The sequence below is a fragment of the Microcebus murinus genome, chromosome 12 (genome assembly GCF_040939455.1).
Source record: "Microcebus murinus isolate Inina chromosome 12, M.murinus_Inina_mat1.0, whole genome shotgun sequence".
NCBI lineage: Eukaryota > Metazoa > Chordata > Mammalia > Primates > Cheirogaleidae > Microcebus > Microcebus murinus.
The window spans coordinates 9,871,252-9,891,342 of NC_134115.1; the positions used below are offsets into that span (position 1 = coordinate 9,871,252).

General features: G+C 52.0%; 1 protein-coding gene across 9 annotated transcripts in view; it reads left to right on the forward strand.

Annotated features, from left to right (window-relative positions):
- The window catches only part of WNK2 (WNK lysine deficient protein kinase 2), a 126,063-nt gene that overhangs the window by 84,446 nt on the left and 21,526 nt on the right, over nt 1-20,091 (forward strand). For 5 of the 9 annotated variants that reach the window (XM_076008515.1, XM_012747149.3, XM_076008510.1 and 2 more), the window contains exons 19-25: nt 7,361-8,223; nt 8,530-8,599; nt 10,522-10,610; nt 10,710-11,386; nt 14,978-15,192; nt 16,198-16,389; nt 17,171-17,269. In XM_076008515.1, coding sequence (XP_075864630.1) covers nt 7,361-8,223; nt 8,530-8,599; nt 10,522-10,610; nt 10,710-11,386; nt 14,978-15,192; nt 16,198-16,389; nt 17,171-17,269 — 2,205 coding nt within the window. The remainder of the gene's footprint in view (nt 1-7,360; nt 8,224-8,529; nt 8,600-10,521; nt 10,611-10,709; nt 11,387-14,977; nt 15,193-16,197; nt 16,390-17,170; nt 17,270-20,091) is intronic. The other 4 variants (XM_076008516.1, XM_076008517.1, XM_076008511.1 and 1 more) reach the window with 3 other exon arrangements.

The following is a 20,091-nucleotide window of genomic DNA, read 5'->3' on the forward strand; positions in this document are numbered from 1 at the left end:
GGAACATTGCTTGAGGCCAGGAGTTCAAGGCTGTAGGGTGCTACAGTTTTGTCTATGAGTAACCACTGCACTTCAGCTTGTGCAACAATAGTGAGATCTAGTCTCTTAAAAAAAAAAAAAAAAATCTTACCATACTAGGAAAAGAAAGGAACTTTTTCAGTCTGATAAAAGTTATCAAAACCAAACAAACCTACAGCTAACATCATCATATTTAGTAGTGAAAGACCAAATGCATTCTCTCTAAGATTGAGAACAAGGCAAAGATGTCCATTTCTACCCTTTTTTACTCAACACTGAACTGGAAGTCTTAGCCAGACTTCAAGAGAGGCAAGAAACAGAAGTAAAAAGCATGTCAATTAAAAAGGAAGAAATAAAACTATCCCTATTTGCAGATAATATGGTAGGCAATCACATGGGTTCTATAACAATAACTCCTAGAACTAACACGTGAGGTTAGCAAGATCACAGGCTACATGGTCGTCATCGTACAAAAGTAACTTTATATTTCTATATACTGGAAATGAACAATTGGAAAACCACACATTTGAAAGCAATACCATTTACAGTAGCTCTAAGAAAAAGATATACATAGGTACAAATTTAAAAAACATACACAGAATCTATATGCTGAAAACTATAAAGGACTGATGAAATGAATCAAAGATAACCTAAATAAATGGAGAAACATACTGTATTTGTAGATTGGAAGACTCAGCATAGCAAAAATGTCAGATCTCCCTAAATTGATCTATAGATTTAATACAATACCAATAAAAATTAAAGCAGGATATTTTTGTAGATATAGACAAGCGGATTCTAAAATTTATGTAGAAGTACATAGAATAGCTCAAATAGGCCAGGTATCATGTGTGGTGGCTCACACCTGTAATCCTAACATTTATGAGGCCGAGGTGGCAAGATCGTTTTGAGCTCAGGAGTTCAAGACCAGCTTGGGCAATATAATGAGGTTCCATTTCTACAAAAAAATAAAAAAGTTAGTTGGGTATGATGGTGTGCACCTGTAGTCCCAGCTACTCGGGAGGCTGAGACAGGAGGACTCCTTGAGCCCAGGAGTTTGAGGTTGCTATGAGCTTTGATCGTGCCACTGCAATCCAGTCTGGGCAACAGTGTGAGACCCTGTCTCTCAAAAAAGAAAGAAACAAAGAGCTAAAATACTTCTGAAAAAGGAGAATCAAGTTACAGTAATCCAGACAGTACAGTATTGGCAAAGGGATTATTAGCATTTAGATAAATGGAACAGAATAGAGAATCCAGAAATAGACCCACCAAATATGGCCATTTGATTTTATTTTTGGCAAAGATGCAAAAGCAAACCAATGAAGAAAAGATAGTCTTTTCAATCAGTGGTATTGGAACAGCTGGTCATCTTTATGCAGAAAAATGAACCTTGACCCTAAGTCTCACATCTTACACAAAAATTAATTCAAAATTGATTGAATGTAAAACACAAAACTGTATAACTTTTAGAAGAACAGTGGAGAAAATCTTTGTGACCTGTGCCAGGAATTCTTAGACCTGACACCAAAAATATGATCCCTAAAAGAAAAAATGGATAAATCAGACATTGTCAAAATTAAAATCTTTTTCTCTGCAAAAACCACTGTTAAGAAAATGAAAAAGCAAGCTAAAGACTGGAAGAAAATAATTTAAAATCACATATTCAACATAGTATTTGTACCCAGAATATATGAAGAATTCTCAAATTCAGCAGCATGAAAACAAACTCAGTTGAAAAATGTTCAACTGACTTGAACTGACACTTCATCAAAGAGGAAATAAGGATGGCAGTTAGCAAGCACATAAAACATTGTTCAATATCATTGACTACTAAGGAAATACAAATTAAAGCAAAGCCACGGTGAGAGATCATTGCACACCTGTTAGAATGGCTGAACTGATAATACCAAATCTTGATATGGATGTGGAGCAACTGGAACTCATAAATTTCTGGTATAGATGTAAAATGACACCGCCATTCTGGATAACAGGCAGCTTGTTATAAGAGACACACTTATGGGCCGGGCTCTGTGGCTCACGCCTGTAATCCTAGCTCTTGGGAGGCCGAGGCGGGCGGATTGCTCAAGGTCAGGAGTTCAGAACCAGCCTGAGCAAGAGCGAGACCCCGTCTCTACTATAAACAGAAAGAAATTAATTGGCCAACTGATATATACATATAAAAAATTAGCCGGGCATAGTGGCACATGCCTGTAGTCCCAGCTACTCGGGAGGCTGAGGCAGAAGGATCACTCGAGCCCAGGAGTTTGAGGTTGCTGTGAGCTAGGCTGACGCCACGGCACTCACTCTAGCCTGGACAACAAAGTGAGACTCTGTCTCAAAAAAAAAGAGACACACTTACGATATGTCGTAGCAATTGCACTCCTCAGTATTTACCCTAGAAAAATGAAAACTCATGTTCACTTAAGCACCTATATAGGAATAAATAGTTCTATTGATAATTACCTAATTTCTAAAACCAGAAACAACCCAGTTATCCTGCAGTTTATAAAATAGATAAACCATGGTACTTTGAAAAAGAAATGATTGGTAAATGCATCAACATGGGTGAAGCTCAAAGGCATTATACTGAGTGAAAGGAGCCAATCTCAAAAGCCTATGTACTGTATTATTTCATTTATAATGATAGTTTGGAAAAACTAAACTATAGTGATAGAGAACAGGACCAGTGCTTGCCAGGGTTTAGTACAGTGCCTATAATGGGATAGTGCAAGGCAGTTTTATGGGGTGATGGAATTGTTTCATATCCTGAGTGTGGTAGTAATTATGTGAATATGTGTGTGTCAAAATTCACAGGACTCTACACCTAGGGAAAAACTTCATTTTACTACTTGGTAGTTTAAAAAAATTTTTTTTTGAATTTACATATGTTGAAAAAAATAACCAGGCAGATAATAAGGCAAGATAGCATCAAAGAAAAGCTGAAACAGCAGACAATAAAAGAGACTCCTCCTACTTCTACTTTAGGCCAAGGTGGAATAATAGGCACTGGACTTATTTTCTTTCAGAAAACAACTAAAAAAGCATACAAAATGCATGAAACAATGTTTTTCAAGGCTTTGAACATAAATCAATGGAGGACATTGATCTCTGTGAGACTGAAAAAAACCCTCTACAATCAGCTTACTCCCTTGAAAGGGATTAGGAAGAGTCCAGGCAGAGTTTAGCAGATTCTGGGGTAAGGAGACCAGCCTGAGAGTCTGGGGAGATTTAGGTGGCAAGAGTTTTCTGGATGGAGTTCTTGAGAGGAGAGAGCTGCACAGAGAGAAAAGTGTGAAGATCACAAGAGGATTCCCCTTGATTATTTAGGAGAATACTATAAGTGAGGAAACTGCCCGTACCAAGAAATGACCCAGCCCAAAGTATTAGAGGGAATGGTAACTGAGAAATCACACAGGCCTGTGAATGCTGCCAGCCGGCTGGAAAGCCTTATAATTCAAGGGGCATTGGGTAGAGTATGAAAAAGGAGTTGGCCTCAGTCATGGAGAATAATTAGTCCTAGACCTAATGCTCCTCTTATCCCACCCATCAGATCTTAAGAGTAAGGTCCAAACAGATCAAACTGTATTACAGTAACTTAACTGCATCCCACAACAGAGGTCAAGATTGTTCATAGTATTACAAATTCATTTAGCACCCAATAAGGTAAAATTTATATTTGTCTATCATCTAATCAAAATGATCAGGCAAGGCAATATAAGAAAAATCCCACATTGTAGACCAACCCATAACTGATACTAGAATTGATACTAGAATTAGCAGACAAGCACATTAAGACGATTATAACTGTGTTCTGTATGTTCAAAAAACTATGGAAAAGGAATGTAATTCACTACATTGATAAACTAGAAAATAATCAAAGAAAAAAATTCATATGATACTTCAATGATATCATAAATCAGAATGCAGAAAAGGTTTTGACAAAATCTAGCAACTATAAACATTAGAAAACTTGGAATAGAAGGGAACTTCCTTAACTCAATGAAGGGAATGTAGAAAATCCTACTGGTAGCATCATACCAGTGGTGAATGTCTGAACTCATCCCCCCTAAATCAGGAACAAGACAAGGATGTCTGTTCTCGTGACTTCTATTCATCATTTTACTGGAAATTCTAGACAGTTCACAAGAAAAGGGCATAAAACGTATCCAGAGTGGAAAGAAACAACTTACACTGTCCTTATTTACAGAAAATAGTGTAGAAAATCCAGTGGAATCTCTTGACTTATCCATGGTTTCACAAAAATTGCTCTTAAAAAATTTTGAAAGATAATCACAAGGCAAAATATGTGTTTGAAAGAATGAGGGATGTACCTACACACACACACACAAAAACAACCAAAAACCAAGAAGTGTCAAAGTGTCAGAGATATGAGCTGTCAAACTTAGTACCATGTTTACCCGAAAATAACACCTACCCATAAAACAAGCCCTAGCAGGATTTCTAAGCATTTGTGCAATATAAGCCCTACCCCGAAAACAAGACCTAGTGATGGGCGTGGCTTCGCAGTGTATCTGCACAACCCATGCATTTCGTCGTGGAGTGGTAAAGAAGACCAGCAGCCCTTCTCATCTGGCCCATGAGAACTCTGTTGCTTGACATGAGAGATTGGAGCCAATGGTTCTAAAAGAAATAGAGTCATAAGAAATTCAGGATGGAATTCGGGGTTTGGAGAGTTCCAGAAGAAGATGATTTAACTATATTTGAATAAATGTAGATTGTTGTACTGTACTTAAAAAAAATAACACATGAAAATAAGCCCTAGGGTGTCTTCTTGAGGAAAAATAAAAATAAGACTGTCTTATTTTTGGGGAAACACAGTACTTAAGGAAATTGGCCATTTCATACTTAATCACCTAACAGCGTTGTAGACCCAAGGTAGAACAAACTAAGTTCAACAAAATATGCTAAAGGAAAGACTGGCTAAAAAATTGGCTAAATATGACTGTATTAAAATTAAGTACTATTGTACATGAAAAGACACCACTAATTGGGCACTTAGGCGAATCACAGAGTGAGGGAAGATTCTGCAGCACTTATGGTCAGGAAACAAATCTCATCCGGAATGCACGAAGGAAGGAACTACCAATCAAAAAGAAAAGAATGACCACTCAGTAGAAAAATAGGCAAGAGACTTAGATAGGTATATTGTAAAAGGAGATACCCATATGGCCAGTGGTCATGGGAGAAAGGCTCAATTGAATTAGTTATTGGAGAAACACAAATCAAAACCACAAGATGTCACCTCACACCTGTTAAGATGGCTGTTGTCAAAAGACAAACGATAGCAGGTATTGGCAAGGATGTGGAGAAAAGGGAACCCTTGTGCACTGTTGGAAGGAATGTAAATTAGTACAGCTTTTATGGACCGCAGTGTGGAGGTTCTTCAAAAAATAAAACTAGAACTACCATATGATCTAGCAGTCCACTTCTGAGTGTGTGTATACTCAAAAGGATTGAAAGTAGGGTCTGGAAGAAATACCTGCTGTCCTATGTTCATCGTGGCATTATTCACAATAGCCAAGATACGGAAACAACCCAAGTGTCTACTGACAGATGAATGGATAAAGAAAATGTGATGTATATTCCCAAAGGAATGTTATTCAGCCATAAAGAAGGAAACCCTGTCATTTGTGACAACATGGATAAACCTGGAGAGCGTTATGCTAAGTGAAATAAGCCAAACACAGAAAGACAAATACTACACGATTCCTCTTATATGTGGAAACTGAAAGGGTCAAACTCAGAGAAGCAGAGAGTGGAACGGAGGTTGCCAGAGGCGGAGAAAGGAGGAGGGGACATAGGGAGTTGTTGTTCATTGGGCACCAAGTTTCAGTTATGTGAGCTGAATAGATTGTAGAGGATCTGCCATATAACATGGTGCTATATAGTTAACAATGCAGCATTGCGTGTTTAAAAATTTATTAAGAGGGCAGATCTCATGTTAAGTGTTCTTGCCACAATTGACAAAAATAAACCACAATGAGACCCTGTTACACACCCCCAGGATAACTTGGGAGGGTAGGAAGCCCTAGGAGTGCTCAGAGAATGCCTGTGGGAGGGGAAGTTGCCTCCCATTTGGGGCAGCCCCTTAGCATCCCCTACTGAAGGCCAAAGACAGTCCCCTGCTGGCAGCTCCACCCCCGGCGCCTGGCGGGACGCAGGCCCACACACACTGTGGTGCAGAGTTGGCCACGGTCCCACCTGGCGGCCCAGCGGACACCAGCACAGGACGGACGCGTGCACTGTGGCACAGTTCTGCGGACGCATCTCACAAACGGTGTGAGAGCGAGGCCGGGCACCAAAGAATGGAGTACCATTCCGTTGATGGGATGAGCAAGCCCGAACTATGGTGCTTAGAGACACATATGGGAAAGCCACAAAGAAAACCAGCTGAGGAAATGCTTGTCAGGATTATTTAACTGTGTTGGGCTGGTGGGGGGAGGGGCAAAGTCGGTCTGGGGGCAGAGGGGAGACCAGGTCCTGGTAATCACCCCATCCCCACCTTCTTTTTTTTTTTTTTTTTTTTTTACAGTTTTCATTTTTGGTTTGTGATTTAGTTTGTGTTTTTTAGAGGGACAAAAGGTTGGTTGGTTTTTTAGAGTAAGGCAAAATGGGCTCCAAGGACAAGTAAGTTTGAGAAATGCTACATCCCGTATCCTTTGCTTGGATGTCCATGGTGCCCGTGAGCATGTTAAAAGCTCCATGGGTTCCTGGACAAGACGCTGTTGGATGCCGTTTCCCTGCCTGGACTCCAGGTTTCTCCCCCAGCATCACTTACCAGCCCTGGAAGGTCACACTCCAGACTGTACCGAACACTGGGGGCTGATGGACGGACGGTTCCAGGCTCCTGCTCACTCCTGGCCTGGGGGTGTACACAGTTCACTACCTAAACACCTTAATTTTTAAAAGTCCATTTAAAAATTTTTTGTTGACTGGGCTAGTGCAGGATAGACGAGCCATGTTTTCGTGGCACTCTCCTTCAGGGTGAGGGTAAGGACAGATGGATGACGGACAGATAGCAGGCCATACCTGGTGGTGTCACGCTACACACAGAGGGAAGGGAATGCTGCCAACTCAGCCAGAGGGGACGCTGTTGGCACAGGGACTGGAGTTGAGAAGTTGGTGGCTCAGAGGTCCGAGGGAGCACAGTCAGTGCCCAGCCTGAGCTGCGGGCAGGCAGGGACCCGGTGTGCTGGGGAAGCAGAAACCCAGCGTGCTGGGGCCAGGGCCAGGCAGTGCAAGGCATCTTTTTAGCCAGGAGAGAGCCAGGTAACTAGGAGCAGAGTAGGTTGGTACAAAGGCATTTTTACATTTCTTCTAGATCCAGCACCCTATAAAGACCAGCTGCCTTTGAAGGAGCAACCTGGCCTCCTCGCTGGTCAGCAGTTACTGAGCCAGGCGGGCCCCGGCAACCCTCCCAGCGGGGCACCCGCCCCTTTGCTACCATCTTCCCCTCCTGTGACTGCTCTACCCCAAGACACAGCTGCACCAGCCACCAGCACCATGCCAGAGCCAGTGTCAGGGACTGCCGTCCAGGCAGGGGGGCCAGGGACCTCTCATGGGCCGACCAGTGAGCTCGAGACCCCCCAGCCACTAGTGGAGACTCAAGATGCCAGGCTTGCTGCACAGCCTCTCGCTGCGGGCCTAGGACCTTGTGCCCTACCTCCAGAGCCCCCCCGCTGTGCCGTGGGTCTGGGGGAGCCCGCCTCAGCCAGGGAGGCCAGTGCCCCAGGGGAACCCCTACCAGTTCCTGCACCTGAGCCCAGTCCCCCAAGTGGGGCCCCACAACCCGGTTTGGGGCAGCCCCTTCCCCCAGCCCCCACCGCAGTGGGGGCCATCAGCTTGGTTGCTTCCCAGCTCCCAAGCCCACCCTTGGGGCCTGCCGCCCCCCCACAGCCACTCTCGGCTCTGGAGTCAGATGGCGAAGGGCCGCCCCCCAGGGTGGGCTTTGTGGACAGCACCATCAAGAGCCTGGACGAGAAGCTGCGGACCCTGCTCTACCAGGAGCATGTGCCCACCTCCTCAGCCTCAGCTGGGACCCCCGTGGAGGCGGGCGACAGAGACTTCACCCTGGATCCCCTGAGAGGGGACCGGCCTCGCTCGGAGGCCTGTGGGGGAGACCTGGTCCTGCCCGTGGTGCCTGCTGACGCGGTCCCGGGGCCTGCACGGCTGCCCCAGCCCTCGGTGAGTAGCAACTTCCTCCCAGAGGTGCCGTCCTAGGACAGGGGCAGGGCCAGTGCCTGGGGGTGGGTGGGCATCTTAGCTATGCAGGGCCACCGTCACCCAGGGCCTGTCCCGCTCTGGGTGACCCGCCCGCCCGTGCCTGGCTCACCCACGCACGTCTTGCAACAAGCGACCGCTGTTTGGGGTCTTGGTGTGCAGGGAGGGGCCGCCCAAGGGCAGCTGCAGAGGGCAGATGGATTTGCACATTTAGTTGCTGAAATGTTGACAAGCCAGTCTCAGCTCTTTCCTGTGTGTTTCTTCCCCCAGTTGGAAAAGTCAGAACTGGCCCCTACTCGAGGGGGTGTGACGGAGCAGGGCACATCTTCATCAGTGACAGGTAACCCAGCCCATGATGGCCACCCAGCCCCACGCTCTCAAGGTGCCACCAGCCTTCCTTGCCCCAGAACCTTCTGCACCTGCACCCCACCCTTTGTCTTTTGAGGGATAAAATCATTCCTTTTATTTTTAAGGGATCCTTCAGTATCTAGGGTGAGGCTTAATTAAAGCCCACTGTGTTCTAGAATGAAACACATGCTCACACTCCAGAGAGAGAAAGTCCTCTCTCTGGAAATGGGTACGCCCCACTGATGTATGCTAGGATGGGTAGGGACTGTGTCTCCGCCCTGGATTCTCCCGCGCTGAGCATCCAAACACATTCGGGTGGCCCTCCCCAAGGCCCTGTGCTTTTTCAGCAGGATTATGGGATGTCCACAAAACACCCAGGGTTATTTTTGTAGGAGCGGAGCCATGGGGCTGGAGATGCCACAGCTCCTGGGAAGCGGCTGAGGCCAGGGCCATCCCTGAAGACCTGATGCAGGGTCCCCCTTGACTGGCTTTGCACGTCTCCATGGAAACTCCTTTGCTTTGGTTCTTATTTCATTATCTTAGTGTGCGAGTCTCCTTCAGGGAGCTGGGCTGACCTTCTAAGGAGCGAGGTTCCTTCTCAGTCTGGAATTCTGGGGGGGTTCCAGCCAAGCCTCCTCAGTGTGGGTCAGTGGCAGGTGGGGCCCCACAGTCCAGGCTGTGTTTATTTCTACATGCCATATGTTAAGAGGGGATGGGACAGCTGGCACTGGGGTCAGAAGTCGAGCACATGAAGAGCTGGCGATACTCAGCCTGGGGAAGATGAGGGACGGGGGAGCGGGAGTGTCTGTGAAAGGGCAGAAACGAGAGGTTGCGTTTGAGCACCTGTGCCCAGCCAGGCGCTAGGCTGCCCTTGTCACTCCATCTCACTCTGACCTCGTGCTGTGAGGTGCATCCCATGGGCCCCTTTTGCAGATGAGGAAACTGAGCTTCAGTAAGGATGTGACTTGCACTCCCAGTTTACACTCTTCCCAGAGTGCAGAACTCGTGGGCGAAGCTCTAAGGAGACAGATTCTAGTTTGGAAAAGGTGAACTATTATGTCAGTTAGAGCTGTTTAGAAATAGAGGGATTGTAGTTTGTAGTGAGCCCCTTGTCCTTGAAGGTGTGCAGAGAAAAGTCAGATGATCCCCACTGCAGGGATGTGAGGAGGGGAGTTGATCATTGCTCATGGGGTGGGGATGCGTGACAGACTGGACCGAGTCTCCTCAGGAGTGTAGGCTAACACTCCCTTGCAAGTTTCCTCTTGGGGTGTGTGTGTAGAGTGGCCGCCAGCCTCCCCAGAGGCTCTTTTGGCTCCTGCTGTCTACACCTGTGGCGCGTAGGTGTGGCTCATGCCCTGCTTGCCCACAAGTTTCTTTTGCCATGTGAGGGTCTCGGGTGCAGTGGGGATCCCCTCACCAACTTGCTCCGCTTCTCTTATTGGCTCTTCATGGCACCCCTGGGAAAGGTGGTCAGAAATGTCCTTGTGGAAGCAGAGCACAGAGATAGCTGCAGGTGCAGTGGGCGTTCCCCAGACACCGTGGGAGCAGGGCTGCTTCCAGCCCCGCCGCTCTGCTCTGTGCACTCTCTGACGTCAGAAGACAGCAGGGCAAGACTGGCTTCTGGCTGTCAGGTGTATAGGGGCCTGGCTGCGCCTAGTGTCCGGGGCTGAAGCCTCTCCCCTTGCCGGGGGTTTGTAGGGTAGCTTCCCTACAGTGACGTGCAGCAATTGCCATGGGGCTGGGCATCATGGTATATTTTCAGTTTTCAAAACTGCCATGAACACACACAAGTGGCTCCTCCAAGTGCCAGCTCCCTTTTCCCGCCCAGCTGGCGGTGCTCCGTGGGATTTGGTTGCTTGGCGGGCGAACCTCTTCCTCCTGCACCAGCCCAGTAACGTTTCTGATGCTCTGCAGCAGAGCTGTTTCCCGGCAGCACGCTGGGCTTTGACAGAGACGGAGGGCAGGTGGCCTCAGACTCCTCCGTGGCACTCAGCGCCCCCCAGGTAAGGTTGACTTCTTTGACAAGCTCCCTGGCTGGCAGGTGGGGTTTGCTCTCTGCTGCTGTTCTCCTTGAATCTCTCCATTCCCGCTTGTTTCCCAAGGACACGAGCCTTGCACTTAAGGAGCCCACAGCCATGGACAGCAGGGTTCCTGGGGAAAGCTCGGCGGAGCTCCTTCAGAGCGGCACGGGGACGGTCCCAGAGGGCGGTCAGGCTGGCCGCCCCCAGATGCACAGCGCTCGGGCCTCAGGGTCCCCTTGGAAGCGGTCGGGGCAGCAGGACGGCAGCTCGCCAGCCAAGACAGTGGGCCGCTTCTCAGTGGTCAGCACGCAGGACGAGTGGACGCTGGCCTCCCCCTACAGCCTGAGGTACTCCGCCCCGCCCGACGTCTACCTGGACGAGGCGCCTTCAAGCCCCGACGTGAAGCTGGCAGTGCGGCGGGTGCAGACGGCCTCCTCCATCGAGGTCGGCCTGGGTGAGCCCGTGTCCAGCGACTCTGGGGACGAGCGCCCTCAGGGGCGGCCCACGGTGCAGAAGCAGGCGTCCCTGCCCAGCGATGGGGGCGTGGCCAGCGACCTGCTGAAGAAGGCCACCGCCTTCCTGCACAGGCCCTCGCAGGCCGGCCCTCTGGGCCCCGAGACGCCTGGCAGGGCAGGCGTGAAGGTCCCCACCATCAGCGTGACCTCCTTCCACTCCCAGTCATCCTACATCAGCAGCGACAATGACTCGGAGTTCGAGGACGCCGACATAAAGAAGGAGCTGCAGAGTCTGCGGGAGAAGTAGGTCCTGCAGGGAGGGCCCTCCACCGTGAGGGTGCCATGGGGCAGGGCTGGACAGGCGGAGATGAGGCCGCCTTGGACCCATCCCTGCTGCCCTGGGGGGAGAGCTCCCCACCTGCAGCGTCCTCCAGGCTGGGCGGCCCCTGCCCTGCCATCCGCCTGGCTGCGCTGGGGCCATGCCACCCCCTGATGCCTTCCTGCAGCCGACGCCTTCCTTCTGCTGCCCACAGGGGGACATCTTGGGGTGTCACTGAGTTGTCACTGGGTTGTGTGCCTTCCTCACTCTGTCTGCTTCTCCTCCTCTTTCTCCCTCCCTGTGTCTCTCTCCCCCTCTCTCCCTCTCTTCTTTGTTTCTCACTGTCTCCTTTTTTCTCCCCTCTGTCTCTCTCCCTCTCCCTTTTTCCCTCACTCCCATATCTCCATCTCTGTCTCTGTCTCTCCCTTCCTTCCCATTCCTCTCTCCCTCTTTCCTTCCCTCTTTCTCACCCTCTGTCTCTGTCATCCAGCAAATATCCGTTCTGTCCCTAGTATGGTCAGGGGCTACTGTGAGGCATCTGCCGCCCTGAGATGTCCTTCGGGTGGGAGATAGAGCCCGGCAGCGAGGTTATTAAGATGTGGCTGACACAGGATTCGCCAGCAGCTGAAAAGCAGATAGAGAGCCGGGTGCTGTTTGAGATCACAGAGCTGCACAGGAGCTGTGCGCCTCCTTTCTCTCCTGCCATCCTCTCTGCCTGGCCTCTGCCTAGCTGGGTGGGGTGGTCAGAGCTGCTGTTGAGGAGGTACTGAGTGTCCACTGGTCTGTGAAGAGCTGGCGAGGGGTGAGCTGGAGCCGGCCGGGAGAGGCGGAAGGGCAGGGCTGGATGGATGTGGTGCTGGTCTTGGAGGCTCCCAGGAAGGCAGTCCCTGCAGCCTCGTGGCCCAGAAGAACCTTCGTGGAGGCGAGTGGGTAGATGGGTCCCAAGGTGGGCACGACCTGGAACCTCTCAGGACAGAAGGGCAGGGGATGTTGGGCACTGGGCCTCTCAGCGAGCGAGTTACCCTGGGAAGCCAGTGGTCAGCAGGCACGAAGGGGAGCTGAGATGTGGCCAGGCCACAGCCCACTGCCAGCCACCATGAGGGAAGCCTTACAGAAGGGGCAGGAGAATTTGGATGTAAGAACACTGGGGACAGAACCTGCTACAGGCTCTGAGAGCCTGTATCCTGGGTGAGAGTGGGTGGGAACCCTGGGGGAGCCAGGGATGTGGCCTGGATGTGGGGCAGGGCCTAGAGATGAGGGGTGGGGCCTAAATGGCAGACATGGTTGGGAGTCAGGAGTGGGTGGGGCCTAGGGAAAGGGGTGGGGCCTAGTAAGGGAAGGACAGAGGGAGGGGAAGGCGCCCAGAAACACCCCAAAAGACAAAGGAGGCGAGTCACAGAACCTAGGACAGGGGAAATAGACACTGAGAGGACTGTGGAGCCCCCAGTGGAAAGAGGTAGGCCATTTCAAAGGGAATAAGGGAGATTTTGAACCTCAACTGGGAATTTAGGGGACATGGTGGCATCTGATAGGAAGTAGCCAGCAGTTCCCAAACCTAGCTTGCATCAACACCCCCGGATACCTCGTTAGAAGGCAGGTGCCTGGGCTCCACTGTGGGGTTTCTGGTGTGAGCATTGGGGTTTCTTAGGGCTCTAGGAGGCCTGTCCTCGGCCCAGTCTGTGTGTGCAGACATCTGGGGCCCCTGGTTCTGCAGGGAGCAGCCCCAGGGCAGCTGGAGCTGGCTGGGGAACCCCAGCATGAGAATCCCATTGCAGTCAGGGCAGCCGCAGCTGGGCTGTGGGGCTCGGGCCTCGGGGGGCCCAAACTCCTTCTGGATAAGACACTACTGCTACCCATACAACAGCCCTCCTGGGCAGTCAGCACTCTCTCTTGAAACAGTTCTCCATTTCAGAAGATAATCTGGCGCAGACAGTCCTTTGTTGTTTCTCTCTGGTGTTTGTACAGAGAAAGCCGTTCAGGATTTTATTTTTACTTATTTTTAGTAGCTAAAGAAAGTCATTTTTTTTTTTTGAGACAGAGTTTCACTTTGTTGCCCAGGCTAGAGTGAGTGCCATGGTGTCAGCCTAGCTCACAGCAACCTCCAACTCCTGGGCTCAAGCAATCCTCCTGCCTCAGCCTCCCCAGTAGCTGGGACTACAGGCATGCACCACCATGCCCGGCTAATTTTTTCTATATATATTAGTTGGCCAATTAATTTCTATTTATAGTAGAGACAGGGTCTCGCTCTTCCTCAGGCTGCTTTCGAACTCCTAACCTCAAGCAATCCGCCCACCTCAGCCTCCCAGAGCACTCCCAGAGTGCTAGGATTACAGGCGTGAGCTACCGTGCCCGGCCAGAAAGTCTTTTTTTTTTTTTTTTTGAGACAGAGTCTTGCTTTGTTGCACAGGCTAGAGTGAGTGCCGTGGCGTCAGCCTAGCTCACAGCAACCTCAAACTCCTGGGCTCAAGCAATCCTGCTGCCTCAGCCTCCCGAGTAGCTGGGACTACAGGCATGCGCCACCACGCCCGGCTAATTTTATATATATATATTAGTTGGCCAATTAATTTCTTTCTATTTATAGTAGAGACGGGGTCTTGCTCTTGCTCAGGCTGGTTTCGAACTCCTGACCTCGAGCAATCCGCCCGCCTCGGCCTCCCAGAGTGCTAGGATTACAGGCTTGAGCCACCGCGCCCGGCCAGAAAGTCATTTTTTTAAAAAGCAAATTTGGCAGTTATTGAAGATACAGGAGGTAAAATCAGAACTTGCTTCCTCATTTCCAACTGCAGAAACCGCCTGTCCTCCTAGCTATAAGAGGAGGGCCTGGGTGGCAGGGAGGTGCCGCAGCCCCCTAGCTGGGCAGCCATGGCCCCATGGTAGGCATCAGGCCTTGCAGAAGCTCAGCGCTCCCAGATGCAGCAGGGAGGGCCGCAGCCCGGGACACTGCCAGCAAGTCCCCAGGAAGGCCCAGCAAGAAGCCATGGCTTCTTTTCCTCCGCTGTCCTGGAAATGCCCTCACCCTTGACCAGTGATGTGCCTGCATTTCACTGTACGACGACATGTGACTTCCACACTAGACCCAGTGGGCTGGCTGGAAATAAGTGTCTCTGTGGCCTGCTCATGTAGGTCTGGCCCTTCCTGTGAGCCGCCTCCCACGCTCTCTTTGTTGCCTTGAGGAAATAACGCATGTTTGCCTGGTGAACTGAGGCAGTCTCTCAGTTCCAGGCACCAGCTGATTTTCCGTGCACCTGTGTGAATGTTTAGGATTTTTATTGCAAAAAGCGTGGAGTCCCTGACTGCTGAAACAACCGTTAAAACAAACTGTAGATTTGGGAAAATTTGAAGCTCTTTCGGCTCACCCCTGTCGTTGGGCATGTTAATACCTGCGGCGCCCAACGTGGTGCCCTCCTGCTTCAAATATAAACAGTTGCCATTTTAAAGCCCACTGTGGCCCTTCCGAGTGACCTGGGCGAAGGCACAGACATAGCTGCCCACCCCACACCACCTGTTCTCACAGGGCCGGGCACTGGAAATCGCTGAGGGCGCTCACCTGCCTGCTCCTCTGCCCCCTCCTCCAGGCACCTGAAGGAGATCTCGGAGCTTCAGAGCCAGCAGAAGCAGGAGATCGAGGCTCTGTACCGCCGCCTGGGCAAGCCGCTGCCCCCCAACGTGGGCTTCTTCCACACGGCGCCCCCTACCGGCCGCCGGAGGAAAACCAGCAAGAGCAAGCTGAAGGCGGGGAAGCTGCTGAACCCCCTGGTGCGGCAGCTCAAGGTTGTGGCCTCCAGCACAGGTCGGCCTCCAGGGGGAGGGCTGTACTGGGGTAGGGGAATGGGATGGGGGCGGGGCCCAGGGATCCCCAAGTGTGCTTGGGAGGTGGGCTCAGTGCAGATATGACACTCTCAGACCTGGAAGAACACTTGGGGTTTTCTCCTTTCTGAGTCTCCTTTCGCTGGAACAGGAAAGTCAGTGCAGGCCGAGGTGCAGAGAGGCAAGGCCTGTGCTTGCCCAGAAGCTGCTGGGAGCCGGGCCTCACCCTGAGTGAGGGGCGGGGGCTGCCAGGGAAGCTCCTGGTGGCTCTCCCAACCGGGTCCTCCCTGCAGGTGCTGCCTCAGAAGGGTGGCAGCTGCTTACCTTTGACCCCGTTTCTCAGGTGCTTGCCAGCCGAGCAGCTGCCTTTGGGAGTGGGGGATAGAGTGATGACAAACTCCTGGTCTTGTTCAAGGTGACACCTGGTCACTGAGGTGGCACCGGTCTGGCCCCAGGCAGCCAGGAGCCCATGCCTATGCTTATCAGGCATTCCTGAGGCCTCCCGAGTGGCACTGCTGCCTGTACACAGCCTGAGAGCCCTGGCGCTCTGAGGTGGACACCCTGTGAACCCAAGTCTCCAAGCTTGCCAGGCGGGAGCCACTATAAGTTACCTGTAAGCCAACCACCTGCAGGGCATACATCCACAGATCGCACACATTATGTGAATTCAGTGCCAGTTCCCACAGCTAGGAGGAGACTAATTAGGGTGAGATGTGCATAGGCCACTGCGAGCCTGGGTGTGTGGCTTTTGTCACCATGTTTGCATAGCACTAGTCCAGCACAGTGCTGGGGACCGATGAAGACTGGGCACTTTCTTTGATCTTCCCCAACACTTCCATACGGGAGATCGGGCCACGTGCCCTTCGTCTACAGGAGACTCAACTTCCCCAAGGTCACCCAGCAACCAGCAGGCAGAACAGACTCAGCCCGCATGGCCCCTGCCCGGCAGCGCCTCATCGTGCCTGTCACCTCTTCTCCCCCTGCCCAGGTCACTTGGCTGACTCCAGCAGAGGCCCTCCTGCTAAGGACCCTGCCCAAGCCAGTGCGGGGCCCGCTGCGGCCAGCACCGGCCCGAGCGGGAAGGCCGTGCAGACTCAGCAGCCCTGCTCCGTCCGGGCCTCCCTGTCTTCGGACATCTGCTCCGGCTTAGCCAGTGATGGAGGCGGAGCGCGTAGCCAAGGTGATTCCCAGCTTGCCTGTCTCCGAGCATGTGCTAGCCACACAGGGCCTCAGTGGTGTCCCCAGGAGCACGCCTGTATTGTGTAGAGGGGGCACGAGCTGCAGCAGAGGCTGCCGAGTAGCTTCTTAAGAAAGGAAAAGAAAAAGATGTAGTCTTTGGATGAAAAGAATGGAATTGCCCTAACCACCACCAAGTCCTGCTGTAGGCAGCTCAGGGGGAGGTGATGCTTTGCTAGAGCAGACCTCGGGGAAGTGGCCAGGACCAGGAGGGGAGGGGACCTGGCGTCTAGCTGTGTGCTCTGTAGCATGTGTTCCTAGGCACTGGCTGCCCACCCCCACCCTGCCCCTCGCAATGGAGCCAGACGGTGCTAAACACCGGGCGGGTCCTTCCAAAGTCCAGAGGGACGGCTGGGGGACAAGAGCACAGCTTTCAAGCTGGGAGTTGGCCCTGAGGAGGAAATGCTTTCTCGTCAATGCTGTCGTGGACGGCAGCAGCTGCTCGATGAGGTGCTCTCCTGTCCTCACCATCTCTGTCCAGAGAAATCATGGTGACCACGCAGGCACCCTGCCCCACCCCGCCCTCCTCCGGGCCGCTTCTCTTCCGCTCCTCCACTCCACCTTCCCATTACGTGGTCAGTGGCTTTGGTGCTCTGGGCTGGGCTAGATGGAGCCGTGGATGTTAAGTGACAAGGCTGGTGTGGCTGTTGGTGTGGAGGAGGAATCGCAGCAACCTGTACTTGATGAGTGTCTCTTTGTTTTCTTCCCTTTATATTCATTTGCAGGCTGGACGGTTTACCACCCAACGTCTGAGAGAGTGACCTATAAGTCTAGTAGCAAACCTCGTGCTCGATTCCTCAGTGGACCCGTATCTGTGTCCATCTGTCTGTATTTGTTCTTTTGTATTTTATCACCTCCTGGCCCTTGGTTTCTCCCCACCCCATGCTCTCCTTGTCTTCATTACCTTTCATACATTTCATAGGATGCCTCCCCCACCCCATTGAAGTCACCTATTTAATGTCAAAAGTGGAGCCCTGCGAGCCGGTCCCTTGGAGCGGCTGCCGCCCCGGTCCTGGCCCCACACAGCGCGTGTGCATGCTCTTGGCTCATGCCTGGGCTCCAAAAGCATGTGCAGCAGAGTGCCTGCCTTCCGCCTCGGGCACCTCCGCCCGGACGTACTGGGGCCCTTTGCATTTTTCGTCACCTCATTTATTTAATTTTTTTTACGTTGGATGTAGTTTTATTTTTTTTTCTGTTGCAATTGTGGCAAATATACACGTCCTCTGTCCCCAGTTCCAGCAACAACAAAAAGACAACCCCAACCTTCTCCAGACGCATGGTGTGTGTCACACGTGTCTGGACTGTGAAGACACGCATGTAGCCAGCCCATATGGTTCTAAAGGTCACTGGAGGGTGTGGCTTCTGTACCAGGGCCTAATCCCAACGCCCTGCACTGCGCATACCCCGCCCGCTCCCTGCATGTGACAATGCTGAGAGAACGTGCTCCAGCTCGGGCCCCGAGCCCCTCCCCACTGCAAGGGGAGGTCTGGCCCCCTTTGTCATCTCTCTGCCCTCTCCAACCTGAAAGATGAGACTGACAGCCTCTCCTGTGGCTCTTCTTTGGAGCGTGCGTCCCTCCTGGCCGTCCCCTCCTCCTCTTCCATCCAGCTGGAACACTTTACCTGGTGCATTTTCCTATGAGCTCATGGGACTACAGGGATGAAATCAGTGATGCAGTTCCTCGAATCTCCTCTAAACCAAAACTCAGTTCCAGTCGCTCAGATACCCTGGAACAGGCTCTCAGTGCCCCGGAATTCCATTTCCAGGAAAGGCACACTTGCTCGGGGCCGTCCAAAATTGTGCAGTTGGTTTTTTTAACCCTGAGAATGATTGGCAAATGAATCAAAAGCTGTAGAGCTTTTAGGTTTTTATCTTTTTAACAGGAAAATTAAGCTTTTTAACAATTAAGCTTTTGAACAATTGGATTGGATATGCTGGTTTGGGGCACTTGACTTTTTGCTTGTACAATAAAGATACATTGTGCTTGTTGGGAGCCAGAGGCCACGTCCATGGGAGGCGTCCATTGCCATCAGCCCACCCCCATCAGAGGTCCACGTGGGTCACCATTCTCCAGGCGGGCAGGTCGAGGACACAAGGGCCACATAGAAATGCCGGGGACTTCCCAGGGGCTTCTCGGTCGGTTGACAGCGTGCCTCGTCCAGTCGGTGATGTCCGGGCTACTGGTTCTGCAGTCTGGCGGCTCGTCAGCGGCTGAGCCGAGTCCGGGGAGGGTAGAAGAGCCCCCTCTGTGCGGCGCTCAAACCTTTTGCAGCAGCCTTGTCCTCCCCTGCTCGCCTGACACCTCACTTGCTGTTCCTCTTCTGGTTCATGCCTGTGTGGTTTGTCCTGGCACTGTCACCAGGGGTGAGGGGCCCTGGGAGGTTTGGCGTGGGTAGGTTCATTTCAGGTGCGGTCCAGGCTTGGTTTCTGCCTAGATGCTGTGAGTCCCGCGGTCTTGCTTGTTCTCACAGCTCAGACCGTCAGGCAAGGCCTAGCTGACTCCTAGTCCTTTCGGGCCATAACGTGCCCCCCCACGTGCCCTGCAGTCGCAGGCCAGGGAGAGCCCAGGTGGACTCCTGCCCTGAGTGCCTCTCAAGGCCCCTTAGAGTCAGTTCTGGGCCTCTGAGCTCGCCCCGCTGCTCTAGGGGAGCTGGGACTGTCTCCCCACCCTCTTCCCCCCGCCCCCCCACATCCTGTCCCATGTGGCCCTGGCCTGTGGGCTGTAGAGGTCTCGCAGCTTCTCTTTGAGCTGCCTGTTCGTCCATATATCTGCTGGTTCCCGGGTAAACCCACAAGAAAGCCCACAAAAGAGGAGGGGGAATTTTTGCCCCCTAATTTCTGGAAGAGAAACAGCTCCAGGAAAACAGAATGGGCATTAAATTTTGAAGTACAGAAAGAGCCCTGCCTCTGTGAAGCTCAGAGAAGATGACACAGCCCCAGGCAGGGCAGGTTAAAGCCAGGTCGGAGGGTAAGCTGGGGGCACGGGGCGCCCAGGTGGCTATGCCTGAGCGAGGGCTGGCAGAGCAGCCGCAGTTCCAGAGGCTGGGAGCTGACCCTGGTGTGGAGGGACAGGGAGTAGGCTATGGTCGGGGGCATCAGGTGAGCAGGCCCCCAGGGAGTGCCGACCTCCTGCTAGATCCCCATGAGCCGAGTCCTCGGTACAGACCTATAGCTCTGTAGGCCCCCTGCTTGTGGTCGGCACATGCTGGGGGGAGCTCAGGCGACCTGTGCATGCTGAAGGATGATGGACTCTGAACCGGAGAGGAGGGCTTTTGGTGCAGACCCCAAGATGTTGCCCTGGTGGTTCTGTTGATCAGTAGCTGCTTTCCTTTTGGATCCTCCCACCTGACCAGGCAGGTGCTGACACCCTTCTGGGTCTTTCTCTGTGCCTGCAGGAACCAGGGGTCTCGCATTGTGTTTTCCTCAGGTTGTTTGGTGGCTGCAGCGCATTTGGCTCAGGGACCCTCGGGTGGCCCTGTGGGGCCCTTCTGGCCCTCCCCTCCCCTGCGATGTTTTCATCCCTCCCTGGCATGGGACAGTGAGTGTTCAGCAAGGCCCTCTACAGTGGGTGTGGGGAGGCTCCTGGGGCAGATGGCACCCAGAGAGGAGGGCTCCCGCCCCACCTGTGGGCCCCGACCGCTGCATC